General features: G+C 38.8%; 1 protein-coding gene across 1 annotated transcript; it reads left to right on the forward strand.

The window, feature by feature from the left end:
• The first annotated feature begins 4,002 nt into the window (after positions 1–4,002).
• LOC122670119 (oleoyl-acyl carrier protein thioesterase 1, chloroplastic-like) lies at positions 4,003–7,493 on the forward strand. Its single transcript, XM_043867083.1, has 7 exons — positions 4,003–4,380; positions 4,701–4,834; positions 4,938–5,045; positions 6,046–6,141; positions 6,811–6,895; positions 7,021–7,089; positions 7,172–7,493. Exons 1-7 carry the CDS (start codon positions 4,030–4,032, stop codon positions 7,427–7,429), a joined length of 1,101 nt encoding a protein of 366 aa, XP_043723018.1. The 5' UTR covers positions 4,003–4,029; the 3' UTR covers positions 7,430–7,493.
• Positions 7,494–17,510: the final 10,017 nt, after the last annotated feature.

Below are 17,510 nucleotides of genomic sequence, written 5' to 3' on the forward strand. Positions count from 1 at the left end.
TTCCATCACATGTAACAACAAAGGCTAATAGATTCACACTGCTACTATGACACTATTCTCTCATGCAACAATTGAGGAATTAGCCATAAGTTTGTTCATGTATTCAATCTGTTGAATCATGCATTTTCTACACGCTATCGAGCACTAAAAATCGTAATTTTTTCGCATGATTATTTCAAACATAATTATGGTAAAATCCTTTGCTTTCCATGTATTTACTCCATTAATTTCCGCTACATGGAGAGTCGAAATTGAGGATCTATACCGCGAATCTTGTAGGGGCATTCTAAATTTAGCACTGTTAAGTTTAACATATATTTCATTCCATGGATATTCACGCTTTAATATTCATAGCTTTCCAATTGAGCTGCATCAAGCATCCTTGCAAGTATGGATTTTTTTTTTTAGGGGGGGGGGGTGGGGAGGTACAAATATGAACTTGACATAGGCAATGACAATATGCACATGACTATAGTTAAAGGATTTTTTGTTACATGAAAGGCCTTGCTATGCTATATCAAACCCTAGAGGTGATAAAAAGGCCTTGCTCTAGGTTAGTTTCAACTCATGTATGTAGACATATATCAAGTTCTATACATATATACCATAATTACAAAGGGAAAGCATCCAAGGAAAATTAAAAGGAAATTATTTTAGGCTCTCAAATCTAGATATCCCAATAGAGACAAACTTTATTACAGCCAAGGGGGATTGGAGAATCAAATTAGCAGTATAGCTATACCTTTCTGTTTTCTTTCTTTACCTTTTTTTCTAATCCTAACCCTTAACTTATAATCATGATCCAATAAGTAGAGATTCTATATGGAGAAACAACGAAAGAGACCTTTTGAACAGAAAAACTTAAACAAGACTTTCTTCCAACCATGGGTTTCTGGCCTTCCAACCTCTTCTTGGTAAGACTCTTCACTGCAAGATGGTGGTGATGGTATTGGGTTTTTGCCACTGGTTGAGTTGCTTTCTATGCCATCAACTTCAGCTTTCTTGCAATTCTTTTTGGATGATGAGATATTTTGAAGCCTTCTATTCCCACTCTTTCTTTGGCTAAGAAGTACTGGAGGATTTTTACTTATTCCTATAGAAGCTAATAGATGAGGTGGTGGAGGGTTCAGCTTTTGCCCACTTTCCAAGAGATGAAAATCGATATTACACTCTAGGTAATCTGCCCCAGCCATAGCTAGAGCTTCCATGGACATGGTTTCACCTCACTTGTTCCCTGGAGTCAAAAAGAAGAAAAAAAAATATAGCATTTGCAGTTACAGTTTTCTCTCTCTACCTTGATGGGTTCTTTCTAAAAAGGGTTGTAATTAATGAGGAATAAAAATAATTGGTAAACTCTAAATTTTAGTAAAAAAAACTTAATAGCTCACATTCAAAAATTCAAAATTGTTTGAACATATTCATTGTGGTCTATTTCTGCCACCCTTGGGTTCATCGAAGGTGTAATATCTCTCATTGTGAAGTTTTTTTTTTAACTGCTGCTATTGAAGCATTTATTAAGAGAAGAGAGACCAGCCAGCAAATGATGGGCTGGGATAGTTCCTTCTTCTCTCCAGTCTCCACTCTCCACTGGGTTTAGAAACTAATTTATAAGTTAATTATGATCAGAGAAATAAGATACCTGCCTATAATTCCTTGTCTAACAATTGTTTTGACCAGCATTGAATTCACCCTTCCCCCATGAAATGCAAAATGACGTTCCTATGATGCTTCTGTGTATGTTTTCATTGGCCCGTTCACATAGAGACCATACTCCCCACAGGAATCACTTCCCCTAGTTTTTCTTTTTTTGACCCACTGATTTCTTTGCTTAAAGGTTTAAAGTTTATAAGGGCAAGATGTGGCCATAAAGGTCTAACCTGAACATTTAATGACCTCCTGAATAGTTAACTGCCCTCCTACCCTCCTGCCCAAGGTACTAAAATTCGGGTCTTGGTACCAACTTGGCCCTTGGAAAAATCGAGTTGAGATCTCGTCGAGTTGGTGCATTTTTTTTTCCAACTCGAAGCTTCAACTCGGTGGTTTTAGACCTAGTTTGGGTCTGAAATTTGGTATTCAGCCTATTTTAAACACAATGACATTATCAGATTTTACAAAAACAAAGTCCAAATATGAGTTTCAATTCGGACCATAGGTTGGTAGGCGATGACGTACTAAAATACTCTACTCTACACTTAATTTAGTAATAGAAAGCAAGCAAAACATTCAATTAATAGTTAAACAATTTAAATAAGAATTAAAAATGTTGAAGTGATGCATCAAACTGTTTAACAATGTCACAATTATCATCATATAAAATGACTTTGAATCAAGTATTCAGTCCCCGCTAGTATCACATAGTCTTCCCATGACATAGTGTTGTTGTAATGTTGCATATAGTGCTCCACAACAAGCATATAAGAGTTCTGTCGAGTTAGGTAAGTAAATACTTAGTAGATGGATCATTTCCATGGGTCAGATCTCACCGAGATATGTCGAGTTCTGTTGAGTTAGGTAAATAAATACATAGTAGATGGGTGATTTCTATGGGTCAACCCGAGATCCGAGATCTTGCCAAGATCTTGTATTATTTTGTATCGTATCCCATCTCGTCTCGGCTTCTCAAAAAACCGAGAAACTCACCGAGATCTCGCGAGTTCTCAAACTATGTTCCTGCCCCTCTCTCTCTCTCATCCTTAACGTCCCAAAAAGTGAATTTTTCTTAACAAGAACAGAAAGGGAAACAATGTCATCAATAACAAACTATGTTAGCCCAAACAAGAGATGACTTCATCATGTTAAAGGTCTTGATCACCGGTAGGCAATCAGAAAATATAACCATAGAGCTTAACTGAGTGAACAACCACCAGCCGGTTTCTTGGTTGGTGGTGGCTTGTCAGTTGAAATGCATGCCCCCAGGAGGTCATGGGATCGATTCTGCTAGTCACATTATTGTTATTAAATGACACCCTTTCTCCCCTTCCAGCCCTTGATAGTCCCTCCCCCTCCCTCCAAACAAAAAAACAAAAGACAGAGAGAGAACTAAACTGAAGATTACGAGTCAAAAGCAGGATACTACCATTCGTCTACTCTGATTAGGCTGCCTGCTCTTTTACATGGCATTTCATTACGGGTTACATTATTTTCTTCGATACCAACCCCTTGTCTTGGAAATCAAAGAAGCAACAAACGGTTTCCCATTCATCCGCCAAAGCAAAATACATGTGAACTCCTTTGGTTGCGTACTTTGCATCATGATTGAGTGTTTCTCAATCCGTTTTCATGCATTTCTATTGTGACAATCAAGCTGTCCTCCACATTGCTACAATCCAGTCTTCCACAAACGAACAAAGCACATCAAGATTGACTACCACCTTGTTTGGGAACGCATTCAATCCGGTTGCATTGCTACATCACATGTTCCATTTCGCATGCAACTCGTGGACATCTTCTCCAAGGCTCTGGGTTGGGATCAATTTTTTTATTTTCTTTTCAAATTGGACATTCACAATCTTCATTCTCCAACTTGAGGGGTAGTATTAGCGGATCTACTGAAAGAGATTCACTTGCTTCCAATGCTTCTCAATCTCAATCTTCCAGTAGCGGATCTACTAGAAGAGATTTACCCCCTACTACAACCCAACCCAAGTTCAACGACCATATTCGAAGAAACATTGTGTGTGATATCGTGTTGTTCCATTCACGACCATGTTGGATTCTTTCGTGTGGTGCACTAGGCAGAGCAATTTGCATGAACGGAAAGGAAACCATTACCAAGCCAAGCAAACTAGCATACGTGTCACAGTTTCATTGGCAATGGATGCTCTTATGTTCGTGATGACATGTGGGTGGTGGGCTTAAATTACTATAAACAACTAACGCGCGCTATTTTTTTTAATCACAACTAACGCGTGCAGAAGCACCGAAGCAGAGCTGAACTAACCGATCCCATGTCCTCGATCCCATCGACCACCATACGTATATATAAAGCAATCAAATAGATCGAGAGAGAGAGCGAATGTGGAAGAGAAGATGATATTGTCGTTGAAGGGATGCAATGCTCCGGATCAATTTCGAACCCTGACTCAACACCGATCCCTCTACGCTTTTAGAGCTCTGAATCGTGGAGGAATCGGGGTCGTCTCTTGCTGCTCTTCATCCGTTTCGAGAACTTGTGATCTCTCCATATCAAAACACATGAAAGATTCGGGACAAGCAGCATCAAATCAGTCAACTGACGGTTCGGTGAACTTGGCAGAACAACTCCAGTTTGGGAGATTGACTGAAGATAAGTTGTCCTACAAGAGGAAATTCATAGTGAGGTGGTACGAGGTTGGGTTCAATAATACTGCCGCAGTTATCGCCATTACCAATCTCCTTCAGGTGAGCTATTGTATCTCTCTCTCTGGGTAAAACAGAGTTTGAAATTTTTGTAGGTGTAGTAGTAGTATGGTAATTTGAGATATTCTAGATGACGAATTCTTCAAAGAAAACGATTACATGTCATTACATTAAGAAGGGTTTTGACCTTCTGTCCTGAGAATTGAAGGAGATTGTAGAATTTAATAATGGCTGTGTCCTGGTGGATTTGGTTGGAACTGACTACAGAGGCCTAACCAATTATCCTTATACCTCCATAAATGAATGTGCTGTAACTATTTTAAGCCAATTTTTAATTTTCCGTTTTGAACAATCGTATTTAGGAAGCTGGGTGTAATCATCTTCAGTTCATAGGGTACTCCAAAGATGGGTTTGGGACAGGCAACACCATGAGACAGTTGCATATAATATGGGTGACTACTCGAATGCACATTGAAGTTTACAAATACCCATCATGGTGGGTGGTTTCTTTACCACTTTTATTTCATAATACTGAGCTGAGCTTTGCCTTTTGGGCTTGAAATTGATGTTTATTTTGTAAATGTGATACTGGATAACAGGGGCGACGTGGTTGAGATTGAGACATGGTTAGACTTGGGAAGAGTTGGGGGCAAACGTGATTGGATTATCAGAGATGCCACTGGTACAGTTATTGGGAGAGCCACCAGGTATTTGCTTTATTGCTTACTGCTTTCTTCCTTCACAGTGCATTATGAAATTTAATTTAAAGGTAGAAACATTTCCAAACAAACTGAAAGTATTAATAACATGTATTACGAATGCGTCTTTCTAGCTATCTTTCTCACTGATGTATTAATAGTAAAGCAGATAAGGCATATTAACTGTTAATATTAGTCCAAAACCATTCTGGTTCTTACCCATTAGACAGGGTTTTAATTACCTTTGGCCAACTTATACTATTAGCATGACAAGGATGTCATTGTGGAGATGACAAGCCACAGTTGCATTAGGCACTTTTGAAGCTTGTCCACCCATCAGAGAATCAAATCTAGAAGAATTGATTGACATTTCCTTTCTGGTGTGCCCCGCCTCCTTTTACAGTAAGAAATTAATATGGGGTTCTGTATAGATTAGTGTTGAAAGGAGGTCGACTATAAATAGTGGTAAAATGATCTAAATCATATGATGAAAGCCTGAATGGAAAAAAAAATATTTAAGTCACATGATGCACGGTTGCAGTCATGCTATGCTGATTGTGTACATTCAACTCAAGAACTAATCATTTGTTGGTTCTTATGTCAGAAACCAATTAAGGACAAATTTCATCCAGATTGAACAAGTTTAATCTGCCAATTTGGGGATAGTTTTCATTTCTGACTGCTTAATAAGAATGCAATAGATGTTGGAATGGTCCAATTTGAGTTTTTATTGTCCTTGAAGACCTTGTAAATGGAAGATATACATCAAATCCAATACCATTTCCTCTACATGTCTGTCCTATTTACTGCACACAATTTTTTTTTTTATAATATAAATATAACAAAGATGTTAGTACTGGTTGATTAGATTTTCATTTTCTAGACTAAACACCTTCGTCTGTCAACTTGTGTGTCCCATTTATGACATGGATATATAATTTAAGGCAAAGAAATTATTACCGTTATGATATCCAGCTCAAATTTGATTAGATACATAATTTTGCTCCAGCAAATGGGCCATGATGAACCAAGACACAAGACGACTCCAAAAAGTCAGCGAAGATATGCTTGATGATCTTCCAAATTACTGTTCACGAACACCACGGTAGGTGTATTTGGTTTTCTAATATCAAATTGTTGTTATTTTCATGAGGGGGCGGATCTAACCGAAGTTTTATAATTTTACAACTTAAACCTTATGATGAAGTTCCTCTTTTTCTTGTATGGATATATGTAATTACTTGATGAGTTGACACATCTAGCAAATGTCTGATTGATTCATTTTACAATTTACACTTTATGAGATGAATACATTGCCCCTCACACTTTTGAGAGTGAATCTGTCTGAATAAACAAAAGGTCTATATATGTGATCAAATGCAAGCTTCAACAATATCAGATACTACTGATTTTGTGTCATGAAATTGATCAACCGAGTCATACAGGTTTATCTTGGCTCCAACTTTTGGGCTGACCTTGATGTTGTCATTGCCAATCTGATAGGACTTAACTGCCTCGTTACTCGAAATGGACCTCTGATTTATAACATGATGTGTGCATTTCTGTGTCTGCATTTTATGTGCTATATATATAGGACCCTTGAAAATTCTGAAAACCAATATCTCTGAGATTCATGAAGGTCCAAAGTAATAGTGGATGATCATAGATGAAAATTATTGGATATGATTGATCCTATAGTCCCAGTTAAAATTAAGTTTGAAATGAAAAGAAAAAAAGTTTACTTTGATCTAAATGTTATGCTTGTGGCATTCAGGTTAGCTTTTCCAGAGGATAACAGTAGCAAGAAGAAAATTCCCAAGCTTGAAGAGCCTGCACAATATTCTAGACTAGGGCTTAAGGTAAAAGTCTTTTGACTATTCTAAACATTGAACTTAATTTAAAGTTTGAACTGCTTACTAGGCACACATGCTTCTTTTATGAAACCTATTTCTTCAAGTTCTCAGTTTGCCTTGTAAATCTGCAGCCTAGAAGAGCTGATCTAGACATGAATCAGCATGTGAACAATGTCACCTACATAGGATGGGTTCTTGAGGTCAGTACTCCGTAGAGATGATGTTAGTAGTCACTTAGTTGTATTCTTTTATGCTTAAATAACACCAACCTCTATATGACAGAGCATGCCTCAAGACATTATTGACACTCATGAACTTCAAAAGGTAACACTAGATTACAAACGAGAATGCCAACATGATGACATGGTTGATTCCCTCGCTAGTATGGAACTAATGGTAGGTTCAGAAGCAGTTACAGAGCTTAGTAGGACAAAACATGAAGAAGACTGTTGTCAGTTCTTGCATTGCTTGAGAATGTCAAGTGGAGGACTAGAAATAAACCGGGGTCGCACAGAGTGGAGAAGGAAATCAATGAATTGAATTCACAACGTGTTCTTACATTTCAACTGAAAGAATCCAAGTTGTGAATCAGTAACAGAAACTTATAATGTCTTGCACATAGGGAAAGAGGGAGGAGAAATTGTTGAAGATTATGACCAACAGAATGGCCAGTCCACAATTTTCTGGTCCCACAATTACGAGGTGTCAAACCCCCAGCCCAGCAGTAGCATTCTCGGCTGTTCACGTAAGAGCAGGAGATTCAAAGTGTTCCTTAATTGAGTGAAGGAAATGAACTATATTAGTCAACAATTCAGTTTATTGGGAATAATCACACATCGATTAACTCTGGGACCTTGGATGACTTTATTTACTAGTTGGGCATCTCCACCTAGCAGCGTAAGGTTTTGGGTTGAACACTTCAATATGATATCAGACAATAACCATGAATGTCCAGTGTAAATTTCTGAGAGCTCTTTTCTTTGACTGAACAAAAAGAAATTATCAATTGGTAAGTGATTGTTATCAGAAAATGCAAATAGAAAGTGAGGGGCAGGGGACAGGGTTAACTAACAGTTGGACCTTCATAGGGTTTCCCATCTCTCTATTCTTTGTGTTTTATGAACTCATTTATTTTTGCAAAATTTTTCCAACTCATTTAATCTTCGCTTTTGAAATGAACCATGATACATTATTTCTCTGTCCTTGTTTGTGACAGGGGTGAGGTAGGGTTGGGTAATGACCTTAACCTCTAGGTGATGTAAAGTTGTAGGGTTCTTGACATTTGCCTTATAAGTTATAGGCTTGGATGAGGATTTGCCCTTATACAGCATAGTATGTAAACAGTTACTGATAAAGCATCATCACGGTTAAACTCGAGTAGTCTTATACATTTTGGGCTTAATGAACGGGAATTTTAATGAGCTTATTTTTTTTTTGGTCTATCCTACTCAAGGGCCCATAGATAGGCCAACTACAAGCTAAGTGGGAAGGCTAAATCAAGCCAATAATCTACAACTACCAAAGGGGAGGGGGGGAGGAGGGGAAGGGAGATAACTGAGAAGGTGGCCCTTTTTGGCACAATATGCAATCCAGGAGAGTCGATCTCTTGACCTCTTGGGGGGCATGCACTCAACTGCCAAGCAACTAGGGTTGTCAATGGGCTGGGCTGGACCGGGCTTGGCCTTAACCCTAGCCCAACCCTAGGAGCCTTAACTTAAACCCAAGCCCAGCCCGACCCTACCAGGGCCAAGTATACCCTCAACCCTGCCCGTCCCTGGAAGGGTTTTCCCAAGCCCCGCCGAGCTCTGTTTGGGCTCAGGGCGGGTTAGGGCCCAGTCGGGATGGTCAAGGGTTTTTTGACACCCCTACAAGCCACCAACCAACCGAGGTAGCGGTTGTTTGCAGTTATGGGCTTATGACTTATGGGTAATGTATGCTTGAGTAAATATGAGCTGTGGGTATATGAGCTGGGCTATGGGCTAATATAAATTTGGTGTTTCTTTCTTTAACTGCCGCTCCATTATGAATTTATTAGGACTACGTAAAGTAGGCTCAATTCAGACTAGGTTTTGGAAAGCCCAAGGTCCCTAGGACTTAGCGAGGTCAGGCTGGGATATCTTAGCCTAGCACGGTCCTATCGATCTCAGTGTGGGGCAATTTGTCTTTACATCTATGCAAGGACCTTGGTCCTACGCAAAATTTCCTCCCTATCCAACGTGCAAATTGGCAGTCATTATGCGTGTACTTATCATCCTATTGGGTGAGGGCATATCGACTCCTATTGAGGGTTGTAGAATATACTTCTCATCATTTCATACATGAGCGGATAGGACTTCTATTCTTCCATTGATCATAATATCAAGGAAAAAAGATTTGCTTCATCCCTTCATCCATGGTGAAGAAGTAAACACCCTCGAATCTAAAGTCATTATTACTCTTTTTCCCTGTATGTTGAAGGTTTGAATTTTGAAATGTCCTTCACTATTTCTGATACCCATCCTACTGTAATGATGATGGCCATCAATAAAGCAATTTCTCCGTCACCAAAAGGAATTATTTGTCCTAATATAAATTTGGTGTTTCTTCCTTTAACTACGACTCCAAAGTGAATTTATTAGGGCTGCAATAGGGTCGGGCTGTGCCAAGTTTTGGAAGGCCCAAGCCCAGCCCAATGTCCCTAAGGCATACCATTGGCCCAGCCAGAGGTTGTGCTAGGATATCTTATTCTAGCTTGACCCTGTCAAGCTAAGTATCGGGCGAGCTTAACCTTGTTTTTGTCATTTTTATGTTATTTTTTTACACAAAAATATGAACATTGGTGATCAAGCTCAAACCGGACTCAACCATGGTCTTATGCCAAGCCTGATCCAATCTCGATCTTCCTTAGAAATCTTGGCCCAAGCATTGGGTGGATTCGGGTTCCATACGTTAAATTTGCATCCCTAGAATTTATTTTTGTGCATCCAATTACGATGATCTATTTAAGATTCAAACATCCCTTATTGGACGAAGTTGATAATATCCTCTCCATTGTGCGATACATTCTTCGGTTCATCCCAAAGCAACAATCAAGAAATTGCCCTTCATTGTTAGTTTAAGGAAAACTCGGTTAATCTATTTATTATTTAAAAAATATTAGGCTGCGGTCATAGTGAATAATGGTCTCACTTGATCAATGACTTTAAATTTCTTTCAACCCTAACTTATTTTTTATTGGGCTCTCCTCTCAGTTGTTTGTGTACGCATTTCCAACATTGCTGTTGAAGGGATGTTTGGTTTAATTAATTAGTCTACCACAGTCCTCAGGCCAGTCAAACTCTTACTATTTAAATAACTCCCAAAGTGGACTTTCAAGTCATTACATCTATAGGATGTGGGGCCCACATTAATTGAAAATTTGAATATATCTTGATGCTAAAAGAAAATGTTTTAAAGCTAAAAAACTTGAGTAACGAACTCTGTCGTCAGTCCACTCAGTCCATCCGGCTTTATTGACCCAGTGAAGTGGAATCGGTAATAAGAAAATAAATTTCATTGAGAACAAAAAAATACCTTTTTTTTTTTCTTTTTTTTTGGGTCTCTCTCTATTTTAGTGGAGTCAATCCATCCGCCTAGATTGACCCTGTGAAGTGGAATAATGATTCATGATTGTGTATGTAGTCTTTTTCTTTGAGAATATTGAGGCATTAAGAGGAATTAGTCAGGATTGTCCCCTTACTTCTTATATTTTCATCATGACAATGGAAGTGTTCTCTCGCTTACTTTCTTGTTTATAGAGATTTGAATAAACTATTTATGCACTAACTTGTTTCATCCTTGTTCTCAAGCATTAGGCTGCGAAATATTATTTCTAGGATAGAAAAAAAAATTAACATCTTGAAAAGCCCATTTTGTTATCTTTTTTGGGAATGGGGAACTGGAACCAAAAAAACTTACTTTTATCCCTTGGAGAACTGTGTGCTCCCCTAAAAGAATGAGAAGTTTAGGTCTTAGGGACTCATCTAATCATAACAAAGCCTTATTAATAAAACTTGACTGGAGATTACCCATTGAGGATTGGAGCTTGTGGGTTGAGTTTTTTAGGGCTAAATTTTTGCTAACAAGTCTGTGCATGATACTTGGGTGTTATCGAAAAGGGGCTCATTGACTTGGAATAGTATATATAGCATGTTACCTTATCTTCAACATATGACTTACATCTGTATTGGTAATGGTAGGAATACATGTATTAGGACTAACCCTTGGATAGAATCTTCACCACGATTTGTGATCCGGAAACGCGATATAGACATCCTTTGATTTCTAAGATGAATGACTTAATATGTGGTAATAATTCAATTCAAAGTTTTGTTGCTAGTTGTTTATTCTTTCTTTATTTTTGCAGTTTTTAAGATTTGTATTCTTAGTTCCAATTTCTTTTTTTTAATTGTGGAGGAGATATGTGATTCTATTTTTTTTTGGTGCTAGCCCCCATCATAGAAGGCTCTCAAGGTGGTGGATTGTTTTTGGAAGCTTAAGAAACATCCCAAATTAAAATTTTTTTTTTTATTGAGAATATTGCACAATGGCAATCTAGTCAAAGATTTCGTTGCTAATTGGTCAAATGTTGTGAACATTTGTACATTTTGTAGTAACCATAATAAATTTGTGTGACATTTAATTTTTCTTTTGAGTTTACGAAAAGAATGTGGGTTCTAAGGCCTTTAGAATTGAAAATTGAATTCCTTTCTTGTACCTCTATGTTGGATATATTTCTTTCATTCCTTGAATTTGATTCGTTATCACAAATGGATCTTAATTCTTTTTTTTGGCGTCATAGCCATATCCATATATTTTATTTGGGTTCACAGGAATCAGATTATTTTTCGTCAATCTAAACTTTATCCTTTTGTGATCATTCAGAATGTTTTGCAATGAATTTCTAATCTTAAACTATATCACATATTGAATTTAAATCTATTGTTGTCTCTTGTTTCTAATGAAGCATGCGGATTTGATTTCGATGACTCAACACTATCCATTATTGATCATCACATCTTTCTCTTTGCTAGTTTCTTTAATCCACTTACTAATGAAGCTGGATGGGCATCTGCTATCTTATGTAAATGTCAGTTTATTTTTATGGGGATGGGTTATTGTTGGTGAAAATCCAACACCTACACACAAGGGCACAACGCACGTGGTGAAGGTAACGCGGGCGTGCCTGAGCCTTTGACGCATGCCCAAACGAAACTGGAAATGGCCTGTCGTAGCTTCCGACTAGGAAGAAACGGCCCATTCTAACTTCAGACCGAGACGAAACGGCCTATTCTAAATGACTAAACGACCTATTCTAAGACGAAACGACCTGTTCTAACTTCCAGCTAGGCCAAAAACAGCCTGTTCTGACTGGTGAAAGGCCTGTTCTAAGAGGCCAAAAATGGCCCGTTCTGACTTCTAACCAGGACGAGAAGGGGATCCTTCCGTGCCTGAGTAGCTCTAAGGTCTTTTGGGTGAAAGCAAATCACGATGGACAAAGCAAAAGAAGAAGATTGAAGATCCAATTGCTTACTTGCAGTCAATATCTGATTGGAGTCATTACAACTTGCGAAATCCAACATTGACGAGATTTACAACTTGGTGTTTACACTACCACTGTTCTACGATCAAATCGCATAATCTCATGGAAACGAATTTGATGAAGCTTCACAACTCTACCAGTCATGGATTGATGGAGCTTGCATCTTAATGTTAATGGTCGCCTTCTGAAACACTGGCCAAAAGACAAGATTGTTGGAGTTATTCTCCAAGCATCTCCCAAAAACGATCTTGATGAAGCTTCCACAACTCTGCCAGCCACGGACTGATGAAGTTCGCAACTCGATGATGGTGGTTGTCTTCTGAAACACGAATCAAAAGACATGGGTGCTGGAGTTATTCTCCAAGTAAGACCTACATGAATGCCCCTTGAAACACAAGCCAATGAGGCATTGATGGTTGGAACCCAATTCCAACAAAAATCACAGAGAAAGATGAAAGATTACATCCTAAAAGATAAAAAAAAGGAAAAGATAAAATAAAGATAGACTCTTTTGTAGAGTGTGTTGTTGATCCGTTGGGTGATGTCCCTTCTTTTTGCTTGGCTTTGTTTTATATATAGAAGATATTCACTTGGTAACTCCCATAACCGACACTTCCACCTGCTTCCTTGTATTGGGGCCACTTTCACTCCAAAGTGCTTATCTCCTGTGCCATGTGGCCATGTGGGGTTTGTAACCTCCCACCATCTATAGTCATAGCGGATCCCACTTCTCCACTTTGTTAAATCAAATTTAAAATGGTAACTCTTTGATGGCAGCGTGCAATGCACGGCCTTATGGCATGTATAACCGAATCCCAATTTGTGAGATTTGGGTGCAAACAATGCCCCTCACAATCCCATTTGAACGAGGCCACACGAGTTCGAATAGGATTGTGGATATGTTTTTATAGTCTCCAGTTCTGCCTATTGACTGAAAATTGGTTTGGTCTATGAAACCGAACATAATATTTTTAGTAACCAAGAATGGGGTCGGTCTTTGCAAACCTATTGTTGACATCATACCTTGAGGTGACCTGACTTGAATAGTCCTCTTCGGTCTCAAACTCTCAAAGGAGATGAGAATGAACCAGCCTTGAGGTAGTCCCACTTGAAGTGCCACTTGAATAACCCAATAAACTAGCCTTGAGGTAGTCCCACTAACAAATGCATTCATAATTCTCCACACCATGTATGCCCATGAAATAGGATAATAAGTTTCAAACATACCCAACTCCCAGGTAGTTATAATTTGCAACCCACATTAGATGGTAAGTCACGTAAATATCTCCATGATGGTAAGTTACGTAACTACCTCCATGACATCAACAATCCACCGTGGCTTTCCAAACCCCAGCCACCATAATGGCGAGATGATCAGAATCAATTACCCCCGACTAGAATGGCCGAGAGATACGGCCAGACGTTGTCAGACCAATCCGATGTCATTTCCGCCATTGCCACCGTCGTCGATCTTTAATCGGATACACACGGCCCTTGGAATTTGGTCTTCCTCATTCCTTAACTCTTTTCTTCAAACCATTTCCAAGGCCGATGCCCAATTCCAAGGCCGATTATAATTCCACGCCTTTTATTGCTAAAAATCAGCCGAATCAGGCCGATTAACCTTAATTCCACTCCAATTCAAATCGAAAGCGGCAATGATCAATTCATTTGCCGATCCCATGTTTTGGAGCCTTACTAACCATTGCTCTAGGGTGGTTTGAATAGAGGAAGTGGTCATAGGTGTGAATGGAGGAAGTGGGATAATGGGGAGATGAGAGAGAAAAGAGAGATTTTAGGATGTTTATGAGAGATGGAAGTAGTGGGTGGCATGTGGAGAGAAAAGAGAGAGTGATAATGGGGAGTTGAGAGACAAATGAGAGATTTTAGAAGAGATAAATGGAAATCGTGGAAGGCATGTGAGAGGGGAGAGGGAGAGATAATGGGGAGATGAGAGAGAATCTGATGGAGGACACGTGTCCCTTACTCTCTTTCTAATGATGGAAGGAAGAGAGAGAACCAAATTTATCTTCAACTACCCACATCTCGTACTCCACTGGGTCGAGTAAATCGGCCTCTTGCTCTGAGTATATCTCAGATTTTTCATTTTTTCCTTTTTTTTTTTTTAACAGCCTACTCGCAGAAAAAGTGGCTATGCCGCAAATTTCTGCCGCCCTCTCTTTTTTTTTTTTTTTTTGCAAACTAAATACCGAGTCGATCTATATGATGCACATTTTACTCCTCTAGAACTGGAAATGAAGAACCATGACTCCGTGGCTTGGTGCCATGAAAAGGTGAAGGTCCTTTGACTCTTGATTTCACACCCAATGGAAACTTCGGTCCGACTTTATTTTGACTCTCCGATGGCATCATCGGCAAAACAAAATTTTAAAAAGAGAAACCGCTACTGCTTACATCAGGAATGTGAGAATCAACTTCGACTTAGGAAGGTAGGTGAAGCATGAGAGATCACCCGATGCCAATGGATTATCTCAGCCTTAATTGCAGGCATGATGGATTATCATAGCATCAACAGAAAGACTTGCCCCTTGCTTGGTGACGTACCTTCCTCCTCGAACCACCCAAATTCTATTGGACATAAACCGTGCCCCTTGTCGATGGGCTACGGCCTCTCAGTGTTCATTGATAGCGAGAATTGTCCCTGGTTGAGCACATTTTCACTACCTGATTTGGGAAAGGATTCCCTTCATCGGTATTTCTTCTTCCTCGAACCATCACGATTTTGCTTTCTAGAGTCCCACCGGGCGTGCCAAAATGTGTTGGTGAAAAATCCAACACCTACACACAGGGGCACAGCGCACATGGTGAAGGTAACGCGGGCGTGCCAGAGCCTTTGACGTAAGCCCAAACGGAACTGGAAACGGCCTGTCGTAGCTTCCGACTAAGACGAAACGGCCCGTTCTAACTTCAGACAGGGATGAAACGGCCTGTTCTAAATGACTAAACGACTTGTTCTAAGACGAAACAGCCTGTTCTAACTTCCAGTCCGACCGAAAATAACCTATTTTGACTGGCGAAAGGCCTGTTCTAAGAGGTCAAAAACGGCCCGTTCTGACTTCTAACCAGGACGAGAAGGGGATCTTTCCGTGCCTGAGTAGCTCTAAGGTCTTTTGGGTGAAAGAAATTCACGATGGACAAAGCAAAGGAAGAAGATTGAAGATCAAATTGCTTACTTGCAGTCAATATCCGATTGGAGTCATTACAACTTACGAAATCCAACATTGACGAGATTTACAACTTGGTGTTTACTGCCATTGTTCTACGATTAAATCGCATAATCTCACAGAAACGAATTTGATGAAGCTTCACAACTCTGCCAGCCATGGATTGATGGAGCTTACATCTTAATGTTAATGGTCACCTTCTGAAACACGGGCCAAAAGATAAGATTATTGGAATTATTCTCCAAGCATCTCCCAAAAACGATCTTGATGAAGCTTCCACAACTCTGCCAGCCACGGACTGATGAAGTTCGCAACTCAATGATGGTGGTTGTCTTCTGAAACACGGGCCAAAAGACATGGGTGCTAGAGTTATTCTCCAAGCAAGACCTACATGAATGCCCCTTGAAACACAAGCCAATGAGGCATTGATGGTTGGAACCTAATTCCAACAAAAATTACAGAGAAGGATGAAAGATTACATCCTAAAAGATAAAAACAAAAGGAAAAGATAAAATAAAGATAGATTCTTTTGTAGAGTGTGTTGTTGATCCGTTGGGTGATGTCCCTTCTTCTTGCTAGGCTTTGTCTTATATAGAAGATATTCACTTGGTAACTCCCATAACCGACTCTTCCACCTGCTTCCTTGTATTGGGGCCACTTTCACTCCAAAATACTTATCTCCTGTGCCATGTGGCCATGTGGGGTTTGTAACCTCCCACCATCTATAGTCATAGCGGGTCACACCTCTTCACTTTGTTAAATCAAATTTAAAATGGTAACTCTTTGATGACAGCGTGTAATGCACGGTCTTATGGCATGTATAATCGAATCCCAATTTGTGAGATTTGGGTGCAAACAGTTATAAAATGACAGGAAGCAAAACTGAAGCCTCTTGGCCACTTGTAGGGACCCAAAGCAACAAATCAAGTGGGATACCAAATACAGGAGGCTTGGACAGAATCTCAGTTGCTAGTAGATTTAATTCTTAAATTGAAGTCCAGAGCATGGACAAACTTCTATGGATGTAATGAGCAATATTTTTTATAATTATTTTTATTTAATTTAATTTTTTTATTTTTAATAAAAAAAACAAAAGCATAAAAATCAAAATATGTGCAACCAACAAAAAAACAAAACCACACTTTAAATATCAAATCACAAACACAAACATCCATAGTTCCATACATATCCTAATAAAATAAAAATATAACAAAATGAAGTCAATAAAGTATATAGTTCCACTGAGTAAATCCACTGATTCACCAAGTAAACTAATTTAATTTTTTTAGTATGAGATAAATTTAACCTTGACTTGAATAATTGAGTAGGGGCGATATGTCAAGTACATCGGCCATCAAGTAAATCGGCCATCTTTCCAATTTGGATCACCTCGTTATGGAGTTAGAGGTGTTGGCGTAAGTCTTATCAGAAACTTGACTGATCATCACCAGTTACTTGGCTAATCCTTGAATTGGGTTGAGTTGAATAGTTGAATTTAAAAATAGTGATAAAAACATAAAGAGTAAATTATACGTCACCCCCTGGTTTTGAAACGAAACTCAGATTACTCTCTGATTTTTGAAAAATCTCAAATCACCCTTCTACAGTAACAGTGTTAGTCTGCTGTTAGTTATTGGTGTGAAAGGACTATTTTACCTTTGTACTAAAACATTAAAATTAAATTTACAATACTACCCTTCCTTCATCTTCAACATCGGTCAAGGGTAGTTTAGGAATTTAAATTTATTTAACTGGCTGACATCATCACTTAACAGCATAAAACTAATGATAGGGACTAATTTGTCATATTGGGATTTTTTCAAAAAATCAAAGGGTGATCTGAATTTCATTTGAAAACCAGGGATGACGTGTAATT

Source organism: Telopea speciosissima, chromosome 7, assembly GCF_018873765.1.
Source record: "Telopea speciosissima isolate NSW1024214 ecotype Mountain lineage chromosome 7, Tspe_v1, whole genome shotgun sequence".
In the NCBI taxonomy this organism is placed as follows: domain Eukaryota; kingdom Viridiplantae; phylum Streptophyta; class Magnoliopsida; order Proteales; family Proteaceae; genus Telopea; species Telopea speciosissima.

Bases quoted from the DNA above. Each gene is read 5' to 3' on its own strand.
- LOC122670119 (XM_043867083.1), top strand. From the start codon at position 4,030: ATGATATTGTCGTTGAAGGGATGCAATGCTCCGGATCAATTTCGAACC. The intron at 4,381-4,700 runs GTGAGCTATTGT...AATCGTATTTAG, and splicing joins CCATTACCAATCTCCTTCAG to GAAGCTGGGTGTAATCATCT. The intron at 7,090-7,171 runs GTCAGTACTCCG...TCTATATGACAG, and splicing joins ACATAGGATGGGTTCTTGAG to AGCATGCCTCAAGACATTAT.